Raw genomic sequence first — 25,128 nt, forward strand, 5'->3', positions numbered from 1 at the left:
ATCAATCAATTACCGGCCCGCCAAAGGGCACTCATCTCCTTCCACAATGGGAAGGGGTTAGGGCCACAGTCCACCAAGCTGGCCCAGTGCGGATTGGTGGACTCCACACACCTATGAGAATATTACTTAGAACTCTCAGGCATGCAGCTTTCCTCAAGATGTTTGCCTTCACTGTTGAAGCAAGTGATATTTAAATTACTTAAAAACGCAAATAACTTCTACTCACTGGGCTATCGCCGCTTTGCTCGACGAAAAAGAACTTACGAAGGCCTTTTTACTTCACGCAGCGAAAGGTGAACAACGGGGCAAACTGACTCTTGGAATACAATATAAAGCTGGAGAATGAAATAAGCCGCTTTATCATGGAAAAATATAAGCGTCGAATTTCTGTTTTCTGAATTCTGGCACAAGGTCATAAAACGGAAATTTCACGCGTAATTAATAATTCGCGGTCAATAGCTAGCGTGAATTAAAGAATAATTAATTATTATTAACGAGATTAATTGGGACCGTATTAATTTGTGGTCGTACTAATGGATTTTAACCGCCGGTGTATGTGCGGAAAGCCACTTGGTATGACACGTTTTTATGTAAGTATACTACGGCCTTAACCCCTTCTCATTGTGGGAGGAGACCTGTGCCCTGTACCCTGTTATGAGCCGGCAATAGATAGATATGATGATTATTCGTTTGATGAGTAAAAAAAAATTATTTTAATGAGTAGTATAAGTACAGTGATGTAGATAAGTTGCCTTAATCTTGCCCCTAGCGCACGTTATGTGGCGTCGGCACCAGTGGCGTGCATAAAGGGTATACACAGGGTATGAAGATGATGTAAAATGAATAAAATCTCCAATACGAGTAATAAAAAACTTAAGAATTGTAAGCGTTATAAAAAACCTACACTTATGTATTTTTAACTGGTACTGGAGATTTTCTTCATTTTATATTATCTGCATACAGAGGGTATGCCTATGTGTATGATATAAAAAGCCTCTATGTACGCCACTTGTCGGCACAATACGTCTTCTTCAAAGTTCAAACTTTTTTGGTTTTGGCCTAATATTTTTACGATCGACCACCAATCTGACGTCAACAGGACTGCCATAGACAGGTAGACTATGATAGATTTTGCTAGAAGTAATTTTCGTTCAGTTCAGCGAGTATGACTGAATCAATTTGGTTACAACTTTTTACGGTTAGATAGGAAGAGGGCAACGCAAAGAGAGTTCTAGGTTACGGTCAACCGGAGGAAACTAGAAAAAAGAAAAATCGCTCGTACGAAGTCGCAGAGTAACTAAATAGCAAGAAAATAAACAATAGCTCGAAGTTGAATAGGACAAAATAATTACGCAGGGGGTGATTATAATATTACACTTTGGTACGGTTTGTGAAAGGTACAAAATACAATGTTCTGTTATATTTTTATAGAATGACATTCATTATTGTGCCAGGCAGTGGCAGACGCCTAGTAATGACCTTCAATTTGGCACGTAGTAAAGCTTTCTTAACTAACTTTAAAAAAAAAAGGTAGAGTTAATACCATTTGAAAGAGCCCGGTCTTATTTTATTTTAAAACCGGTTTTAAAATAAAATAAGGTAGTTTTTATAAAGTTATAAAACCCTTTAAAGGTTAGTCCGCTACCATTTTAGGTAAATACTGAACCGTTTGTTAACAACAGGCGTAAAATCGCCTGATTTAAAAATAAGTGAACAAAAAAATTTTAACTAATCGCGAAAAAAGCTTCCATCAGGATTTATATGGAGACATCTTGCATCCTGGGGATGAATCAAGGACGTTGGATTGTAAATAATATTATGAAAACTAAAACGCGGACAAAGTCGTAGGCAACAGCTATTACCAGATATATATGAATCTTAGGTTGACCAAACTATACAACGAAGCAAAACTTTTATTTCTTCCAAGGATTTTGGTTGGGTCGTTAATGTTTTATTTGTAGATGTCGTTCCTGATTTCTTGGATATTGCTGCGTTACCGTAAAAGCCCTAACAGTGTTAGCTCTTATCTATTCGCGAAGCTTTTATTTTTATACGTATGTCAACGTAAAAAAACTTTATTTAAATAGGCTAACGTTAGAAGGCAGTTACGGTTCTAGTTCAATTTATTCGTGAACTTAAGACTAAAGTTATAAGGGTTCGCGCCCTGGTCTATGAAGAAGCCCACAACCAACTTAGCCGCTGGTTCTTTTTTGCTACCACCATCTCTCATTGTTACATAAAACAATTAAAACATAAACCATAGAGTACACACACAACATAGAGTAATAATTCATACCAAAGTGTTTCCGTTACAGTGTAAGAAGGCAAAATTGGCTCTAAATGTTTCGTGCTGTAATATAACTTGGCTGGATCTTGGCTGACACACTATCGTGAGTCTTGATACTATTTGATACTACGAGTACTTGATGGTATGATAATATGAATTTAAGATGGAAGTTTGGATGGGGTAGTTTATTGTAAAATTGTTTCCAATATTTTTTATTTCTGATTTGATCACGAATAACCCATAGAATAAATAAACAAACTACGACAATACACACATCGCCCCAAAGTAAGCGTAGCTGGTGTTATAGGTACTAAGATGACTGACGAATATTTGTATGAATAATATACGTAAATACTTAAAATATAAATATAAACACCTCGACACTGAAAACATTCATGCTCATCACACAAACATTTTCCAGTAGTGGCAATCGAACCCACGGCCTCGGACTCAGAAAGCAGGGTCGCTGCAAACTGCGTCAATCGGTCGTCAAGAATAGCTCGCTGAGTGATTTCTTAGGTTAGCGACGATGTTTCGGAGGTATGTATGGTAGTACTTACTGTGCGAATACTTAGTGTTTAGGCAATAAGGCATACTAGATGAAAAGATATCGAAGCTCAAATTTAGTCTATCCGATTTGTGTTGTATCTTTTACAATGTATAGAGAAATTCTTACCTCTAAGGACTTGAGAGCAGACGTCACAGGGTGTGATTTTCTTGTAGGTATACTCTTGGAAGTTGTGAGCGTCAGAATCCCCTCGCAAATCACGGGCGGCGCCATTTCGTCTAGAGAAATAAAATACACTAATATATTTGTTGTTAAGTATAGTATTCTTTTTATAGGCTTGGTTGTTAATTTAATTACACACTAGCTGACCCGTGCAACTTCGTCTGCACCAAATCGGTTACTACCCGAAAACACAAATAAAATGACATTTTCTAAAAATTAATCCTAGCTAGATCGATTTATCGCCCCTTCCGATATAAATATTCCGAGATTATTTATATATATATATATATTTATTTATATACATATATATATATACATATATACAAGAATTGCTCGTTTAAAGACAAAAGATAAACGTAATACACATCATTTTTACTATCCCCAGTACCTATAATCACTTTTGATCAGTGTGCTAGTTATTTAGTTCCATTTAAATAGTAATTGTTCCAAACTTTCAGTTACCTGGATTACTTTTTTCCTGGATTAAGTATAATATGCTAAATAAGAGTTTTAATCGTACCAATTCACAATTAAATTTGATTTTCCCTCTCTACCGTTTACTGAAGTGTTACAAAGGCAACCCAGATGATGTTTTCGAAGGTAAAATTCAGAAAACTTCGATAAGTGATCGCAGGATGTGATCTAAGGTCTTGTACCTACTTAAGTCCGGCCGTTGAAAGAATCCTGACAGGTCGTGACCGAATAAATTTTGTTACTTTGATATGGCGTTATAAATTAAATAGTTATGATTAGTTTTTATAAAATATCTTATTCTGACACAATTATATCAAGCTAGATTTATAAATTATTTTATTATTAACGCACTATAAAAAATAAGTGTAAAATAGGATTTCTTATCTAAAGGTACGCAAAATTTCATATCAGTTTTAAGATGAGTCTATCTGTCTGTCTGTCAGTGTTAAAATTACATACCTAGATATAATAGATATTAACAAGATATCAGCCATAAAACATGTCAGTTTAACATATATTCATTCTAGCACAGCATTATAGTTTTTCATCGTTACATGTTGGCGGATATACCCGGTGCCAATTTAGTACCATCATAAATTTAACAGGCTTCCAATTCAATTCAACTTTATTTACTTACTTTTACATCATAAAGATTACTACGCCATTATGCCATACAAAATGATAGGTTTATTACAGTCATATTACTAAAAACAATAAAAATAGATTACAAAATATTTATCTATAGGTAATATTTTAAGTATGTTTATTTAAATATAGGAATTACTGATTTTTGAAACATACCATTATAAATATTACTTAGGGCGGTTATTTTTAAAAACTGTTAAATAATTTTTGTATGTTTGTTTGTTTTAATTTTAAAAATTAAATTTGTATAGGCAAAACATATATACACTAATGCCTGGAGGCATTTTAGACCGGTCTAACCTTTGGCAGAGTGGACAAGGTTGTAATTGTTGTGCGTAGATAAAGAAGACATAACAGTTAAAATAACAAAAATCCACCGTTATATTTTTTAACACATAAAATAAAACACAGACGTAATAAGGATATATAAACCACAGATAAAATATAATACACAGATACATATTATGCATACCTAACACAAATAAGTTTGATGTGGTATTTTGAAGGACTAAAATGTGTTTGTTACGTTTTAATGCCTGTTTTCACTAACGATGAACGAGGCAACACCTTAAAAAATAACGCCTAATCTTAGGAGATTCCTAGGCATATATCAGTTTTTCACCAATAGGTTTCACCTAAGAGTTGGTGTAACGATTTTTTTTCTATACCTAGACTAATCATTAGGCATTTGACTTAGACGATTCCAATGTTTATTGAAAACGGGCATAAGTCTTGGTAATGTATATTTTGGGGAAGAAGTTTTTTATTCATAAACGACTACATTTTTGTACATAGTGGGTAAAAACTCAGCTCCAGGGTAACAAATAAGTCACACATATTGATCTATGACGTTCAAGGACTGCCAAGTTCAAGTGCAGACCTCAATTTCGGACCATGTAGGCATCCAACTTCGATTGAACGCCTACAACCTTGACAATCACTTTTGTTGTATGAAACAACCCAAATCAAACTAATGGAATGTAAATTGCTGGTAAAAATAGGCTCATTACTGTTACTTAGTCGTATGTTATGCGTGCCTACTGAAATAAATTTTTGTACGTCGGAATACGTTTCTGTGATTCGCTAGATTCTCTAATGGACTGCAAGACGTAATACTTGCTGCCAAAAGATACGCAACTTCTTTGTGAATTATAATAACTGTTAAATTTAACTTAATAGCATAAAATTAAATGTTCAAGATGGTTAAATTAAGTTCCTTCCTGTTATTAAGTTACTTCCTGTGTTAGAATAAACGGATAAATCTGTGATGTTATTGTTAGCGACAGTGAACACAGGTTTCTTTGAACCAGCCTGCTCTACACATTATATGGTACATAGTAAACCGTTATGATAGTTTATCAATTTGTATAATAAGAAATAACTAATGCTTTTGCTTTTTTATCACTTTATTATGTCGTCCTGTAATACAGTAACTTATAATGCATAATAAATATAGCGGGCAGTTACCTTGGCCAACGAATTAGTTTGACCATCCAAAGGGGCAATGCTGCCAGCATCTTAGGAACTTTACCTCGCTGCGGTGGTTTCGAAGGCGTTTTAGATTTTATTTAGTTTTACATAGTTTATTTTAGGTTATATTTATAAAACAATTATTTTAAAGAATAAATAAATGCTAATGTAAGATAAATATACTTATAATAATCTATTTCCTAGCATCTCTTGTAAGATCAAATCAAATAAAAAAAAATCATACGGGCTAAACTTGAGACAGTAAATTTTTCACCAAGCCAAATGTCAAGAAAAATGAATTTAAATTATAATTATCATGAAATAAAAAGTCATTAAATAAAAGAAAAGAAAAATTATTATATTTAATATAACACACTGCGCTTGTTCAAAACTTTCATAGTTTTACCTCTATGTACATCATCAATCACCACGGTGAGAATTATTTATGTACTATTCAAATGACGGCGTAAATGTCTATTTGAATAAAGATAATTTTGGGTTTGAGTTTAAACATACTCGTAAATCTTCAAAGGCGTTTTACCAACGGCCGTTTAGGCCACCGATTGTTTGTAATGGCTATTAACGCCTGTTATTACGGTAATAGTCGTTAGTGGAACATCAGAATATCGGTTAGTCATTATCAGAGAGTGATAATCGGGACTAGCACAGCTTGCCTTTTTTAAATACCGATCTTTTTTTTTACAGACTGGAATCCTCATCATTACTCTCATGGGGCATGAGAGTAATGATGAGGATTCCAGTCTGCCAAAACCTACAAATTTTCCATTCCGGCGCAAAGAGAGAAGTAGTTAGAGGTCGGCAGACGCAGCTCCTATGCGGGTGGCAGGATAAGAGAGAGTCGGAAATAAATTTATTGGAAAACATGTTTTTCAAATAAAAAAAAAAACATCTACAATTGTACTTTTCCCATTTTTGAAATATTCTATAAGTGCTGAACAGTATTGAAAAAATTGAATGCCTTTTAGGACAGGTAAAAATAAATGAAATATACTCGAGAGTATGTATATAGATATCATTTGAAACATTTTTTATGTACTTTTCCGATACGAACTGCTATAGGGTGTCGAATTCCGGCATCTGTGTTTTCTGGCAAATAAAACTCGAGTACCTTCAAGACAGGTATTCAGGCATTTTCTAGGCCACATTCCATGAGGCACATATCCATCAGCATGACAGACGTGAAGTGCAAACCTTCTTATAAGAATAGATACATAATTATTTTATTTTAAGGTATATAATATATTTTAGGTTTAAAGTTATAGACTGGAATAGAGTAGAGTATCTACTTAGCGTATTACGGATTTTAGCGCATGCCAATTACTTTTGTTAGCTGAAAGGGGATATAACACAAAGCTTTTGGACACAAATAGCGAATGAATTGGAAGGAAGAGTCCACGTGGGTTTAGTTATATAGATAGGGACCTAAAAGAATTAATATCGATACTTAATTCGCATAAATGGTGGCTCTTGATACCACATAATAAATTATATTTGATACTTAGTATGTACTTTGATGGTCCTAATATTAAAAGCAAATTTGCGCATTGATTTATATTATAGCATTAAAAATTCCAAATAAGAAAAGAAGCATTAGTTTAAATGCATCGAATACGTTAGTTATCTGCTCTTCCAAATCTTAAACTACTCGCGCCTTGTATATTCAATTCCTGTTATGGGGCTTGCTCTGTTGCTTTCATTGCAGAGGTGCCCAAACTTTTTTCACTCGTACACTTATTGCCATGACCGTTGGGGCCATGAAAATTACCTACTGACAATATCATTGCTTTCAGCATTTCATATTAAAAGCTGGTCACTTTAAACAATGTAACGCTTCATTTAGTTATTAAATAATGTAACGACCTGTTTGAATAAAATCAACTATAGTTTACTCCCATTTAAATTTCTCATGCCTTTTGAGTCTCTGTTACCTCTCGAATCTATCGAATTTTATACGCAGTTATCTTGCCCCTTGCACCTTTATCTTGAAGCTCTTGCACATCAACCCTTTCTGTACATTGCACCTCTTGAGCCCTTTCCTCAGATTCTACATCCCTTTGTTACGCTTTTTTGCTCTGATTTAGGCTTTTGCACTTATTAAGCATTTATAAGCTCTTTCTTTTTTTGGCAGGGTGCGTTCAACTTCATGCGCTTTAGATATAAGTATTCTTTTTAATTAGAGTTCTTTAATAAATAAAAGTAAAAGAAAGCTGGAAGTTACCTAAGAAAATTTTAATAAGATCTCGCATAAAAACGACTTTGCTAAGATATCTCTCAGCGAACGTTTTATTCGATGTTTTTAACGATCCATCAGAGTACAAAAAAAGCACTTTAGAATAACGATACGTTTGCTTGATAAGACTTAAGATTAAGGTATCGATATTTATATTCTTTGCGGATCCCTAGCAATTAGTAGTTATATAGCAGGTTAGATAAGTAAGTAAGGTAAATAGTTTATAAAGATGTGTGGGATTTGTCTGGGTTACATACAAGGTAATGTTACACCTACAGGGCAGATTTACCTCATCGCCATAACCGTTGACACCGCGTGGTACATTTGATTTTTTCTTATGATGCAAGAAGAAAGAAACATCAAAATGAACATGACAAGTGTATATTAAGTATTATACATAGTACCTCTTTCTAAACGCGTCGTTAAACTAACGAATAAGTAACGAGTAATCTGTTTTAAAATTAGTTAATAATTGAAACTTATATCTATCCAGACGTATCAGTGTCCTGGCTTCCTGAGATCTATACTTCCCTATTCATTATATTTGTATCCCTATCAGTTTCTTTGTATGACAGTTTCTAAGTACTCTTCTGGTTAGGAAACTATAAAACAGGGAACCATTTTCAAAGTATAGAACTTAGTAATTTTAAATTTTACTTGCCACCGACTTAGAAATGTAGAATTTTTTTTCTTGTTTTTTAGTTGTTTAACAAAGTCAGTCTCTAATTTTCTATTTTGTTTTTTAATAAATACTCATTCTACGAGTACATTAAGCTTAGGGCGTTATTTTTTAGCTTGGATCCGATTGCCAGAGCCAAAGTAACGTTATCTCAACCTATAGATAACTAATAGCAACTTATTATATGTTTTATTTACGCAAGGTTAATTGTATTGTTATTTGAACTTAATTTTCACATTTCCTTTTCTTTTAACTTTTAACTCCAGCTTTGCTAGGGCACCTGGCAGAGCTCGTTTGTTAGCGATAAGACCACCTTTTGTACTATTTTAATGTTATTTTTTTATCATCATCATTTCAACTCGTTACCGGTTCAATACAGGGTACGGGTCCCGCAGTGAGAAAGGTTTTAGGCCCTAGTCCACAACGCTGGCCCAGAGCGGATTGGTGGGGTTTGCATTATTTATTTTAATTTTTTCTAATTATTTTGTTAAATATTAATGTGAAATTAAGTGTACCTTTATTTCAAGACTAAATGAATTGCGGAAGTACGTGAGTACAAAATCCTCGCAGCAATATCAACACAAACAATCTTGGAAAAATATTCATGGCAAAAAATTGTACGTACAAGCTGTAAGACGGATCTCTGATTGTCTCTGACGACCCTGATATGTCTGGACAAATTATCTTTAAAATTTCTCGATTTAGTTACTACCTGATTATAATATATATATATGTAGTTAGATCATCGATTGACGAGTTAATCCATTAGTTTAACAACACACTATGAAAGAGGTTGTAATAATGTACTAGCATCTGTGATGTTAAATTAAGGCGGGCGCAAACTAGGGTTGTCGGTATCGCAGGTAAGTTAAACCTTTGGTCTGTGTTTTGAACAAGCATTGTACTTCAGTATTCAGTTGCGGTGCTATTGTTTTTAAAAGATGCGCGAGCCTTGTTAGTACAGTAACGGATAGTGTATTTTTTTCATGACACCTGTTTATTAGGTATTTTTTTGTGATTAGTTACAATAAGATTATCATTGCATATTTAGAATTGACGTAAGCTGTTTTATTAATGACGCATCTTAACTTGCAGGCCTACATTTGTGTTTATTTAGACGGACTGCGTGTGAACGAAAGCTAGTTGAAAATTGCAGTTTGGACGCAGGTTGATTGCAGTTGACACATTGAACTTACGACTTATTGAATCCGTCTACACGTAGTTATGTCAACCTGAGTTTGGAGGTTTCTTTGCCCTATAATCCAAAATCTAAATAGCTAACTCTAAATGGCTTAAATTAAGTCTTTCATTAGTTAAATGCAAGTTATGTCCAAAACATATTTGTTGCAGATAGCCTGATAGCATTATATAAATAAAACAACTTACGACAAAACTGAATTACGTTATAAAAGCTTGTTCACAATAAAATGGCGACAAATCAATAAAAAATGTCTTATATCTTTTCCAAACCAAGATAAATTCGGTTTATAGGTATTCTTTTTCTTCATATTTTAAAATAAGGATCAGACGTTTCGTTCATTGAACTCTGTCGAGTTGCTAAGATTTAAGGGGCTACAATGTATTAGGAAAGTCTTGTGGGTGGAATTGATCTGATATAGGACTGATTACGCGTCTGGCGGTGTCCTATTAAGTCGTACGAAGAACATCATATATAACCATCGTCACTTCATTATCTCTAAACATTTATATTTCACAAGATTTATATTTAACTTATGAAGTATATTTGCAGTCCCATGTAGTCTTGAATACATGATTGAAGCTTTATATACATGAAGAATTTCCACAGTGGTCACTAGCTGATTGTATCTTACGGAGAATGCTTTTGTAATGAAATTATATGTATAATAAATATACTTATGCTTATAATTAGCTAAAAATATTGCACTATGGCAACTCAAATTCAAAATTCAAATAAGTATGATTGATTATGTAGATCTATCTCTGGCACTTATGAAGCGTTCATACATAAAGGTTTCCATTATTGTGGTGATGGTGATAACATTCGTTAACCAAAAACTAAAGCTAGGAGGGCCAAACGCACCTTGCTCTACGAAGAGTCCACATTAAACCTAGCTGGGTTTTTTTTGTTATCACCATCTCACAGTCAAATTAATATAATTTTGTTATTAAAAATTATACGATTTTCCTTGAACAAATTATTAATTTTATGTATCCTAATAAACTGTATTGATTTTGTATTGTTGATGGTGCATAATCAATAAATTTTCCAATATGCATATTGATTATGCACTATCATTAATTTTACTTCTCACACTATCTCCAGCTATTTTCCAACTACAGGGAAGATATTACAGTGCAAAAGTGTGTGCGCAAACACAATTGCACTCTTTTGTGCCTGACTCCCTTAGCCCAATAGAATCTTAGCTAAGACGCATGACATAAGAACAGACAATTTAAAGTGCTCTCCGAGGCTCAATTTCCAAACTCTGAGTTGGTGCTGAGAATATCTTGATAGAAAACCCCGATACTGGCCCGACCCGGGGATCGAACCCACGGCGTTATTATCTGCAGTCGGAGATACTCTCCACCGGACCAACAAGGCATAACCATTAGAATAAAGAACATACAGAACCCTCATGCAGCCATTATTATTACATTATGCAGTGCAGTGTGTTCAAAAATAGTGAAAACGCCCCGCGCAAGTCTGACTTCACACCCGCGGAATGTTGCTAGCTCACAGACTTTTCTTATTTTCCCCATTGTATGGTAAACGTATAGAACATTAGAGGTACAATCATTGCTGTTTACTGTTAAATGGAATAAAGTGATTAACAGCCAGGTCGAAAAACACTACTGAAGTGGACTGGTTTTAGATGATTCTATATTTTTGTGAATGCGGTTATTCTATGTTCTAAATTCTGTGTGCATATCATAAACGGAAATTGTAAAAGCCGGTAAAATAATATTACCATAAGAACGAACATGCGGAACTTCCTCAGCTTATCATTCAAGGTAAAGTGGCAGGCAGAAGAAGGCCTGGCCGGAGAAGAATATCATGGCTCAAAAATCTATGACAATGTTTTGGAAAGAGCACCAAATCATTATTTAGAGCAGCGGTGTCCAATGTAGAGATAGCCCTAATGATTGCCAACCTTCGTTAGGAGACGGCACCCTAAGAAGAAGAACTAAGATCGGAAAAATAAATGCTCTCAGCTAAAGACATGTATGTGATAAAGTGATGATATTTTTACGAGTTATTTTAAGAGTATTGTAATATTAAAAGCCCGCCTTCCACTGCCAAAGGGCTACTTATAATGAGCTACTCACACTTTTAACATGCCACGCCACACCAAACCACAAGACGTGTTTAGTCGAATCAAATCGTATTTGTAATTCAAATCCATAATTCATTTATTTCATGTATAATATGCTAGCTAGTAAATAAATAAGTTTCATTTACTTAATAACTTTCGAAATCTGTAGTTCTCTAGTGACTCACTTAGCCGATTATTTATTTAACGTCGGTAAAACAGCAGGGCACAGTAGAACTAGTTGTAGGTACTCGTGTATTACAGGTTCAGAAAATATTTCAATTGCTGATTTTCTTTTCCATTGAACCGGCTACGTCCTAGTTCCGATGTTGTATGCCCTCGTTATCTCGCCAGTTTGTGTATTTGCCTGAGGCTGTATTTATTTTAAGTGTTAGCCTACTACGGTATAACAATTTGAAAAATAAGAAATTCTCAAGATGCTTTATCACCTCTGGATTGCAAGGTTTAATCCTTTGGGCTAAATATGTGCCAGCTCGCCATATACCTACCTGGATCAGTCAGTCAGATCATTTCAGTCAGAAATTTCATCGTCCCAGTGTCTAACGCAATTGCTGGAAACACGTATTCCTTACAAATGATCAATCGAGACGTCAATCATCTAAAAATTATCGATTTTTTTATGTGTAAAATTTCTGCCTCACAGCGAATCTATTACGTTTATCTATTCACGAATCTGATGAGTCCAGAATATGTCCAGTACCTAATAAATGATATCTTTCGATCAACACAAGTCGCACCGCGAAGTACTTTGGCGAGTAGGCACTTACTTCATTAAATTTTGTGATTGGTAAAAACTTCTAGAACTTTTCTGTCATTTAGGAAATCGTGAACATAATTGTTAATGATTCCATTATTCTCATTATGATTCGATTACTCTCGTGCTGTCGCCACGTTGCTTTGACTAACGTCCGTTTTCTATATTCAATCTATCTGTTGACAAAGCTTTAGTTTTAGCTTAGCAAAGTTGTTATTTATTAAAAAATGTATGGAATTCTTTTGACAATAATAACGGTGCTAAGTAGTTAAAACTATAGATTATGGATACATTGAATATTGAAAATGGACGTTAGCCTTCAAAAAGACGAAGTACACAATTCGATAATTTTTATCTCTAAAAACCCCAACTTTAGATTTTTGATACCGATTATTTCATTAGAAATTCAATTAGATATATTATTTATCGTACATGAAAATGTTTGCCTTCATTGATCACATACACAGTACACTTCACAATACCCCGTCTCTTTCTATCCCATATTGCTCCCGTATTTCAAATCACGCTTAGTATATTATGCTATTTGAAGCCATATTAAATGGCACGGTCAGTTGCCCCGTTAATCTCATTTGCGTGATACATTTTTATATTGAATATACATAAACTAATTAATTTATAAGATTAGTTTTATTTGTCAGTCCCAGTTATACTTTTATGTAAAGGTATATTAATATTTTTTGTATCGATTTAAGCGGTACAATCCGCTTGTAACTGGACATAATAAGTAATAGGTAAAACCTTCTGTATCTTTCTTGAAAAAAAAAACATCCAACCTCAATGAAACGGAAACCTGTTTATTAAAATACTGGCTGTTATTACGGTTCTTAACAAATCCTGTGGGAACCGTTTATTTTTCGGGGAAAGTACCCTATGTTACTCTCCGTCCTGTTAACTAATTCTATGCCAAAAATCAAGTAGATTGGCTGCTTAGTTTGTCTGTCAAGTAAGGACAAACATACAAAGAAACAAACAAACACTTGCGCATTTATAATATTTACGTTTGCTCTATGCATCAGGAGCGTAAACACCGGGAAACCTATAAAGTAAAAGTTAATTTAAAGTAGATTCCCTCGATGGAAAGTTCATCATGAAAACCTATCTTCATACAAACTAGGGGGGTTGAAACTTCATATCATAGGGGTTAAAATAAATAAAAAAATAAAAATGTAGGCCATAATTGCTGTGCATCATATCTCTAGCAGAAAACAGTGGTGGATGATTCTGCTGATCTCGTACGGAAACGAATTATAGCACTCTGTTTCTAAGTTGCCTAAGGTGTTTTTTTTTTCGGATTGTGTGTAGTTGGTTAACCCTTATAATTTTAACAGCGTAACGCGGGCTTGTTGCCGTGCCTCTAATTCAGGGCTTTGCCAGAAAATGTTTGAGCCCTAGGGCTCGAGGAAGCGAAGGGATCGTCGCCCTGATGTGTGTCATTGTCTAAGATGGTAACGTTTACTACTGCTATCTAGGCTATGGCAGTTATATTAAACCTATCCCTCTTATCGGTTTCTATGTGACTGCGTAGCGGAAGGACAAATCTTGAGCATGTCTTTATCGGTAAGATGGTAACTAGCCATGGTCGAAGCGTCCACTAGACCAGACTAGTGGAGTAAACAAAAAAGAGCGTCGTATTGTTACAATACTGTTTCCTTGTTTTCTAACTATATGGCGCTCGTTCGATTTCATACAAAGACGTAGTCGAGCTTTTAGTGACAGAGCTCGTACGGGGAAGGACTAACGCCATGGACTAATTTTAGTTAGTAAACAGGAAAGAGCGTCGTATTGTAACAATACTGTTTCCTTGTTTTCTAACTAGATGGCGCTCGTTCGATTTCATACAAAGCCGTAGTCGAGCTTTTAGTGACAGAGCTCGTACGGGGAAGGACTAACGCCATGGACTAATTTTAGTAAGTAAACAGGAAAGAGCGTCGTATTGTAACAATACTGTTTCCTTGTTTTCTAACTAGATGGCGCTCGTTCGATTTCATACAAAGTCGTAGTCGAGCTTTTAGTGACAGAGCTCGTACGGGGAAGGACTAACGCCATGGATTAATTTTAGTTAGTAAACAGGAAAGAGCGTCGTATTGTAACAATACTGTTTCCTTGTTTTCTAACTAGATGGCGCTCGTTCGATATCATACAAAGTCGTAGTCGAGCTTTTAGTGACAGACGGGAATGTACTACTGCCATGCGTATTACTGCCGCCAAGCAGCATTTCGGTTTTCCGGTCTGAGGGGCTTGGGTGCCGATGTAATTTTAGGCACGTCGTCAAAAAATAATAATATCTTTACTTATAATAACACTGTAACTGGAAGATTTCACTAGACCAGACTATGAAAATTTCTCAAATTGCCCCTGCCGGGGAATGAACCTTCCACTTAAAACCACAACACTCCTGGTTGCGCCGGGGAGGTCGTCAACATTATTATAATACTAGTGTTTGCCCGCGACTTCGTCTGCTAGGACTTCTAAATTGGGTCTGAAGTTTCGCTCGTTAACAATTTTAAATCTTACCACAGGAACTATTTGAGAGATCGGTATAGAAAGTACATGTCCTTTTCCATAGCATCAGTGACATTCATACCAAACTTCAAAGCTATCTGCATGCGGCATAGCTCGTAAAGAGGTTTAAATTTTTCCTCGGGAACTACTTAAGGAATCGAGATAATAGGTAGACCATGTTCTTTTCTATGTCAAAGGCTACATGCATGCCAAAATTCATCCAAATCCGTTCAGCCGTTTTTGCGTGATTGAGTAATAAACATCTACACTTTCTCATTTATAATATTAGTAGGATTTATGCAACGTTAGCACAAAATAACACATAATTATTTAGGTACATCTTGAGAACCGTGAGGAAGTCCCTGGACAAATATGAATGCGTGTAAGAAAATTGGTCATGTCTATTTTATTTACCAGCACAATGAAAATGTCGTAAGAATTGCGTGGGTTGTTCTTTTGTTAAAAGGGAATCAGATTAGTTCCGTACATCCGTGGTTCTACTTGGACAAATGAGTTTTTCCACTTAAAACTGAATGGTTCTTGAAGTGGGAAAAATACCGTTAACCGCCTCGTTAAATGCTTCTATGGAATGTGTGGGATGTTTTTAAATTGAACCTTAAGATTAGTTCTGTTATTCCGTGGTTTCACTGAAATCCCCTTAAAAGTTTATTTCTTTTAATTCAATTTATTAAGACGCGTAGTCGTCCTGATGATCAGCTATCTTTGCCTCTGTAGTTATAATGTACCTAAAGTGGCGTGCGTACAGAGTATGCTCTAAGCGGGCAGATGATATAAAATGAAAAAAAATTAAAAAAAGAGTTATAAAAGGCGAGTTAAGGCTAGGCATTGTAAGAGTTATAAAAAGTCTACCCTTTAGATTTTGTAACTCGTACTGGAGATTTTCTTCACTTTATATCATCTGCATACCCTGTGTAAACCGCCACTGTGTACCTTACAAGAATACTCAAAATCACTCAGCGGGAGATAGAGCTAGCTTTGCCTGGAGTATGTCTATGTGCTTAAATAAGGAGATCTTATGAAGAACCAGTTACCAATACAGTATGTGGGCTCGTGAATGAGCGGGGCACGTAGCTCAAAGGACAGATGGACATTAGGGTTTCTCGTTATTAAACGAAACCAACGAGGTCTGGTAAAGCCGCAGAATTAAATCAATTGCGTAGGTAAGCGCCGTAAGAACCCGACCATATTTTGAAGACCTACGTAATTACTGCATAAAGTCTGGCAAGAAATATTTTACACAAAAACTGATTCAGGCATCTGGCGCTCCAAGAGCTGGGTACTTTTGGTCGTAGCAAGGAATAAGCCTTGCGATCTTAAAAGATTAATTAAGCCAGTATCTTGAGCCTTGTCGACTATAGGTGACCATTGACCATATTTTAAATGGCGTAGGTATTTTATTTTGTCAATAAAAGTAACTTAGAAAACATTAAGTACATAGATTTTGTTAAATCGGTCCATTCTATAGCGGTGGATGCAAAACATTGTATTACGGATAACAATCAATCTGGATCAATTATGGCGTACACGAAACAGTTTACACGAAATATTGATTATCCAGGGTACATTGTATACCGCTAGCCGACTATTCTGTTATAGGCGCTGTATTGTGTCGGGCATATTCAAAATTTAACATGTTACATGTGAGATTGTCTTTACATGGAAAACGTAATTTTAACCGAAAAATGTACGACGATAATACCACCCGATATTCCGTTCGAAAATCCATACACCCATATTAATAGATATTATAAAAATGCGTAAGGGTTAAGGACTATTTGTTTCTTTGTATATAACCTATTTTCGACGGCCTATTGGCGCAATGGGCAGCGACCCTGATTTCTGACGCCAAGGCTCGATTCCAACTGGAAAATTTTTGTGTGATGAACATGAATGCTTTTTCAGTGTCTGGTTGTTTATCTATTATTATTTATAAAAGTTTTCATCCGTCATCTTAGTACCCATAACACAAGCTACGCTTACTTTGGAGCTAGATGGCGATGAGTGTAGTGTCGTAGTATATTTATTTATTATTTTCGACTGATCTGTGATGACTGCACTGATCTTGAAGATTAGTGAAGTTGATCGAAGATTGAATTTAGCACACAAGAAATGAACTGACGTAGGGTACTTTTTATCCCGGAAAAGCACCAGGGAACCGATCCAACGCGCCTAATAAAGTATTTATTATTTTCGACTCGTAGACTGCACTGATCTTGAAGAAATTTAGCCCACATGAAATGAACTGATATAGGATACTTTTTATCCGGGAAAAACACCAGGGAATTGTTCCAACGCGCCTAATAAAGTAAGCTTAGTTGTTAAGTAAGTGGTAACAAAGGTTTTTTTAAACCAGTGGAAATAGTTTCCGGTTGCTAGTCCGGGATAAAAAAAAATATTTTCTCGGCTTGCAGTATGTGAGCAAATTTATGCAAAATTTCATCAATATCGGTTTACCGGTTGGCTTTAGTTTTGACCAGGGCGAGTTTGGAATCCTTGAACCTTTAGTTTTAAGTTAACCAATGTAGTGTGTGTTACCAACATCACCGAAAAAAAAAAAATGGAACCCGTGTACTCTGGAGTTAGGAAATTGGCCGTATCCACTCCTGTGCCTCAGAGAGCATGTTAAGCTCCAGTTGTTATAACATAGTGATAATAATCGTTAAAGTCTGCAAACTTTTTTAAAAGTAGCATTGTGGGTCTACGCTCTAAAAAGAGGACGTCTATGGTCAGCTAGAATGAATTACGTACAATTCATAACCGCTTAAGTTTTAAAAGGCGTTATGTTATAAGACTATTAAATAATAATGCATGTAATATTTTATCTACGATGCAAGAATCACTAAAACTAAGATAAGTTAAATAGCTGTATGGTCGCGTTAAATAACTTAGTAAGCAGATAGCTAAATTTATCTCATTTTAGATAAGCGACTCATCTGTTCAGTGAATATGTCTGAACTCAATTTATGAGGTTAGATACATAAGGCTACCCTTGTCTTGAATAGGTTATTATAATAACTAAATGAAACTACAGCAAACGGTAGTATGTTAGTTTTTGTACTAACAAAAGACAAATTACACTTAGTAAGTGTAGTGTAGTGAACGTGTAAGATCCCAAAACCTATTGAAATTTTTGATTTCCAGTAAGACTCAAAAACCTATTAAAATTTCCAGACGCAGCGAAAATGTCTAGCCAAAATACTATGCTACTTTTTATGAAATCACTCAGTCAAAGCTAGAACGGGCAAGAGTAATAAAAATTAAAATTTCCAAACGAAAATAACAAACGTCAAGTATGTCTGTCTTCAGTAATCTTTACTTAGTTACTATACGCAAAAGTGAGTTTTGTGGTTAATCTAGGTATAAAGGTATACTAATAATTAAAAAAAAACTAAAGTTGGTGAGTTTGAAAGGTTGTAGGGGTTAATCTCTGGATCTTCTGAACATATCTTGAAAATTATTTTTCTCATAGAAAGCCACATTATTTGTGACTGTGTTAGGCTATAAAGCCCCCGAAAAACGAACAGACTTTTTTGAGGTAGTCTGATTCGCATAGTAAGTCGGATAAAAAACTTTAGAAAGAAAGAAATCGTTTCTTGCGAACGCTGTCTTAATGATATATAAATTATATCTAGGGATAAATTGTAAAATTGATAAATTGATAAATTGTTATAATAATGCCTACAAAAAATTTGCGACAGCATATGTATCACTTTTATTTTTAAGTCACAAAAAGTAGTCAAAAAGTATCATAATAACATAATTTTAAAACATATACTCAACTACATAGATGACCTCTGAAGTTCTGTTATATCTTTCGAAACCGATATGCAATCGTAACTTGTCACAGAGTGAGTAATATTATTGTAATATAATAATAGTGGAAAAGTAGAGATACAGTAATCTCATCGACAGTCGTGCGCAGAACTAGTTCGAAATACGAGTATATGCAATAAATGAATTTGAATTTGAATTTGAAATATCATTAATACTGTGTTTAATTATAGCCGAACATACCCTGAACAACAGGATACTTGTTCATGGAATTGTCGGCCCTCTTGTTATTGATGTGTAGTCTCTAATGAATTCTATTTTCAGATATAACATAGATTGGAAATTCATAAAGGGTCGAGTTGTCGATGGAATAGATATAAGTTCCAACTACCAGGGAGAGTTTGGTATCGACGGCAATAATTATTATTGTTTTAGATTTGAACTCTACTAATCCAGAGGTTCGCCTTAAAGCAAGATTTTGGGGGTTGGCTAAAAATGGTAATTTAAAAATTGTAAATGGATAAAATGGTATTTTAATATTAATATAAGGTATTCATAATGGAATTTGCGTTGGAAGGGCTCAAACCTACGAAATTTCATGTTAGTAAGGCCGACTTGTTTTGTTACCTATTTGGAATCTTGCTCGCGTGATCTTGCACACAAATAGACAAATTCTTGATTTTATGAACTCACGACAATTTAAAAGTTTTTTTTTTGTTTTAGTATTTTATACTTATTTAGGATTCGTATTTAGTAAACCTATAAAAAAGATACTTCATTCTGATCCGGATTAGACAACCTTTCGTCTTAAAGCGTACGTATTTTTTGAATTTCTATTCGATAATGGATTGTTATTAATATATTTTATTTAACCATCGATAGGATACGATTTATAGATTACCTTGTCACAGCTTTTATAATATAGCCGTTTTTGATTAAGATATCACGACAAATTACTTCTAAGAATATTGAAGAATAGCATAGGTACTTAAAGTGATTAAGTATATGTATGAACTCTTCATAGGTTCCTGTAATAGCTAAGTTTTATAAAGATTTTTGAATTTTAATTTGATTTCACACACTAACTCAGAAGCTGTAGGGTTCTGCCAGACGGTGTAATTTCACCCAAATAAACTATTAAGGACATCGCTCTTAAAATTAATAAACTTGATGTAAATTGATTTATCGCCATTTAAATATAAAGTTAACATGAAATGATATAATTTAAAGTTTTCATAACATCACAAATTCCGCGAAATATTAATCGAATCAAGAAAACAAATCGTAAAAATAAGATATGATCCATACTTGTCAGGTGGTGCGGCATGAGGGAGTGGTGCGCTGGGTGGTTTTAAGCTTCGGAAAGCCTTAAGCCACTTATTCTTCATGCTGCCTGCTGATGAAGACGATAGCTTGCGATCAGCTGCTGCCGTGCTACTGTCCGCTTTCGCCGCGAACAACTCTCTCTGCAAACAAAGGCAATTCATTAAAACAGTTAGAGCACAGCTTGAAGTGTTCGGGAAAACTGCCAAGTTTAGTATGGAAGATGATTTCGTTATTAAGATCTAGACCCAATTTTTTTCATCCCACGCCGATGCCGTATCGAAAATAATTGGTTTATCGATTGGGTGTATGAAGTACCTAGGTATGCGGATAGATTTCTATTTAGAGTTTCTGACCAAAATGGTAAAAACTCATTGAGACTTCCATGCATAACTTTATAATGTATCACTAGCTATTCATAGGTAATTTCGACTTGTAATTTTAAAAGATAATGCTTGTTAAACATTATTCAAGTGGTGATAGCTCAGTGGGTAGGACTTCGACTTCACTTTCGGGGGCCCCTTCAGTTCGAATCCCAGCACGCAACTTTAACTTTTCTAAGTTATTTGCGTTTTAAGCAATTACCTAAAATATCGCATTCTACAACTGTGAAGGAAAACATGCATGAAACCTGCATGCCCGAGAGTGCCTCCATAATGTCGTCAAAGGTGTGTAGAGTCCACCAATTCGCACTGGGCCTAAAGCCTTAACCCCTTCTCATTGTGGGAGGAGAGCCGTGCCATGTAGTGGGCCGGTAATAGGTCGATATAATCATCATCAACATAAGAAACATGGCAAATAAAATGAAAATTAATTTATGAAATTTTAATTGAAAGTTACAGGTTGCTAAGTCAAATAGTCCCTGAAACGATAGAGTGACGATTTCAAAAAGGCAGAAGGAAAGGATTGGATCGAGCGAGCCGAAGATAGGGAAATCTGGACCAAACTGTAGGAGGCCTATACCCAAGAAAGGGCATTATATGTTTAGTTTAGAAGTGAATAATACACATAATTATAAGTGAAATTTTATAGATAATACACATAAATGTAATATTCAGATTCTGGGAAAAAAGGCTTTATTATTATTTAAAAAAAATAATTATTAATTATTTTTATTATTATTAAGTAAAATAGTATATAATAATGAAAGGGCTTCTTCACATATTTACAATCTAAAAAGGGTTTATTTTTTTAAACCGTGACAAATTGTACTAAAAGAAGATTTCAAGTGATAATATAAGTAATTTGTCACGTTTCGGGATTTTAGAGCAGCTTGCGAACGAGTCTTTAGGAGATAAGCGACGGTGTAGCTCAAGACAAAGATAAACAACAGACCACTTCTGTGTAGAATACTATTTACATCTATTCTACACCTCGCGATTAATTTCAATAACACCACTTTATAACTTATCGTATACACAATATTATAAAAGGACGTAATGTTCAATAAATAATCTTTACTCCATCACTTATTATCTTTCTCCACGGGCTAGGGCGTGTGAATGAGTCCCTCCACATTGATTGAAGCGACATAGCCATATAAGAATGAAACAAAACAGTCTTCGGATTCGGGATGTTTCTTTATTCAATGAACATTATAAAACATAGAGTAATGTGTTTAAGTGCAGCATTACAGCCCCGCTAAGAATTGTCAACATAATTTCCCATTAGATCTTGTAATAAAGCATTGTCAAGTTGAAAAAAAATGATTATGGGTATAAGTACTAAAAATATATATTAAAAAAGATAAAATAATGAAAAAAAAACCCTTAATAACTTTTTTTCAAAGCTAGTGTTTTCATTGGCTATTAGTTAAATTTGAGTGTTCTTCCTGCTTATATTTAGCCACAGGTATATATTACGATATTACGATATATACCTGTGGCTAAATATACTACTAATAGCCAATGAAAACACTAGTTTTGAAAAAAAAAGTTATTAAGGGTTTTTTGAAGCGCAATAGGTAAATGTTTAAGGTTACGGGGGTTTGTAAACGTGACCGCTTATACATACTCGTATAAGAAAGGAAACCGTTAAGGTGTCAATGTATTTCTGTCACTTGCTCAAGAAACTTTACAATCTACGCGAGGATTACTCGGTTCTTACATATTACATTATGCACATGAAGAGGCAAATACACTGAAAATATACGCTTTAACTTGTGAATACTCGCATTTTTTTAAAAGCAACTTTTGAAAATCACGTATCAAATTAGCGAGAACCGAAGATTTTTGAGTGGCGTGCACAGGATATAATTGGAAAATCCTTTAATATTATATCCTGTATTGTATCCTGTGTGCCACGTTACTACTTATGCCATCGTTCCACCGCTATGATATATCTGCGTAAATCCGCCATCGACAACGATTTTTCGAATGTGGAATCTAACTGCTGCCGCTATACACGATTAACATCGTTATACCGCTACGATATATCCTTAATTGTTATATCATCATCACCCTACAATTTATTGACGTCCAATGCTGGACTTAGGTCTCCTACAGTTATTTTCATAGTCTGGCGACGCTTGTGACTAAGATTCTCTGCAAAATTTCTTAAATATGGTTCAACGGGTACGTACCACGATAATATTTTGCGGAGCATATTCTACAAGGAGGCACCCAGCACTGGATAGAGCTACATGACCCTAAATTTCTATCCACCGACCGTCATTATATTCCAAGACTAGTTCGTAAAGCGATTGAATTTCGGAAGCACAAAAACTTCAATCGTGAGGACGGTTTTAAATTAGCGAGTTTGTGGAGTCCAGTGGTAGAACAATGCAAACCAAGAAAGCATCGTACAGCTTCTTAATTTAAAAGTGACGTTGTCAGTGTAGTATGTCGAACAGTTCGTGAAATACCGACTAAAAGAACACGAAAGCGGGTAGTCAGATTCTGCCCGTGACATTCAACTTGACATCTCGTACCTAAGCATCATGATTGTTCTACGGATCTCCACAATCTTTTTATGATCTCGTAGAGATACCTGGCTGTCATATATAAGTATACTGCGTAGTCCAAAAGTTGAGAGGTAGCGCACTTGACCCTTCGTAAAGGTTCTCGAATTTATACGGCAATAAAAATATTGAGAGTAGATTTTTATTAAATAACTCTTTCGTTTCGCGGATTCGTTACATGGAAACATTTCAACAAATAAAAACAGAATGTTACTTACAAATGGTCAAACAACAACTGGCATTCGTTTTAATGCATTTCACAGCACACTTTTTAACGACTTTCAATACTAGGTACCATTTGTATCAGACATTTTTGAAATTTCAGAATGGTACCAAGTAATAAATAAAGGCCGACGAAGTGAGAGTCAGGCTTGCGCACCAAGTGTTCCGTACATTATTTATATTATGAAAATATTTTATAAAAAACAAAATAGAACATATAGATATATCAGATCAGAACAAAATAGATCTTTTAGGACCTAATTGGTTTTGATAGACTTATATATATCTACTTATACATCGAGGCACGAAGATTAGTTTTTTCCTTCACTAACTTGGGTTAAGTTGCTCTCATACGATTGATAAATGCTGTCTCTATATGACCGAACGCAAAGATGCTTTGGATGTAATACGGAGTCCCTGAGTTTGTTATTGCTTCTTAATCACGGCGTTCAATATCTACAAATCCTAAAAAGGGTTGGGGTGAGACTTTAAATACACTTGGGGAGTGATGCCGGCCGTACCGCTCGAGAGTAAAGAAACACAATTTTCCGAGCTGCAAAACTGTGTTGTAAATTAAGTAATTTGACGGATTTTCATTTCTTGACCCTTTGCAACTTGGCATGTTCACCAACACAGTTTGTTTAATAGTACCTTACGTCAAATGAATAAAAAGTATTCAAACATCATCATCATCATCATATGCCTCAGGAGAAAGAGTGAGTGAGTGCAATGCGGGTTGGTCAGCTATAAGGTTTAGTATGACCTATAATAAACACAACCGAAGGCTTAAATTACTTCCCACGGCATAAGGGGTAGACAATTAGACATTTATCGCCTAAAACTCCGTTTATGAACTACTGATAGGTAATTAATTTATGGAACCCCAATAATTTGCCTGGCCAAGGAATCGTACCAAGGACTTCGTGATCGGAAATTGATATACTAACCACTTTGCCAGCGAGATAGCACACTGTTTAGATTTTAATATTAGAGAAGGTGCAGATTTAGTTGGCTATCTTTATAAGCGTATTTATGGATACTATCCTTTCATCAGTGGCGTGCATAGAGGGTATGCACAGGGTATGCAGATGTTATAAAATAAAGAATATCTCCACCCTATATGCACGCCACTGCCTTTCATGTACCCTAACAGTTACTTTTTGGGCTGCCTAGGGTATAGTTCTTTGGAAGTTAGGAGATGATGCCTGAATTTTGGATTGCAAGGACGAGAGTCAGGAGGCGCAAACTTTTTGTGGTACCTGCAGCGCACTCAGTAGTGCGTGCCCGCCCGCCAATACTCCAATCCGAGCGACTGTCTGCGATCAATGCTAAACCTATGCCAAAATCGTCCAAGAGGCTTAACCTGATCTCAATGTGTTTGCTGATGAATGGATGAAGATCATGCGCGAGTGTCTAGATTAAATGCAACTCAATAATTAACTAAATAATATAATAATAACTAATAAAAACTAAATAATTTGTTTTTGATTTTCTTTTTAATATAGATAAATTGTTAAGTTTTTTTTATCTTTTTTTAATTATTGTAGTTGGCTTCTAGCCCTTGTAATTAATAATTATAAATAAATAAATAGTGGATTGTTAAAACGAATAGCGTTAATTTGTCTCTCGTTGATTTTGTGTTTTCTAAATTACAGTTGGAAGAAGCCTTTTGGCACTGGAAACAACAAGTTATGTAACGGCTTGT

At 35.0% G+C, this 25,128-nt stretch overlaps 1 protein-coding gene across 1 annotated transcript in view; it reads right to left on the reverse strand.

Moving 5' to 3' along the window:
- The window catches only part of LOC120626095, a 279,619-nt gene that overhangs the window by 14,075 nt on the left and 240,416 nt on the right, over positions 1-25,128 (reverse strand). Inside the window, exons 12-14 of the mRNA XM_039893388.1 lie at positions 20,228-20,385; positions 8,147-8,191; positions 2,964-3,073 (exon numbers count right to left, since the gene is read on the reverse strand). Of these exons, the coding sequence (XP_039749322.1) occupies positions 2,964-3,073; positions 8,147-8,191; positions 20,228-20,385 (313 nt within the window). The remainder of the gene's footprint in view (positions 1-2,963; positions 3,074-8,146; positions 8,192-20,227; positions 20,386-25,128) is intronic.

Source organism: Pararge aegeria, chromosome 8 (assembly GCF_905163445.1).
Source record: "Pararge aegeria chromosome 8, ilParAegt1.1, whole genome shotgun sequence".
Lineage (NCBI taxonomy): Eukaryota > Metazoa > Arthropoda > Insecta > Lepidoptera > Nymphalidae > Pararge > Pararge aegeria.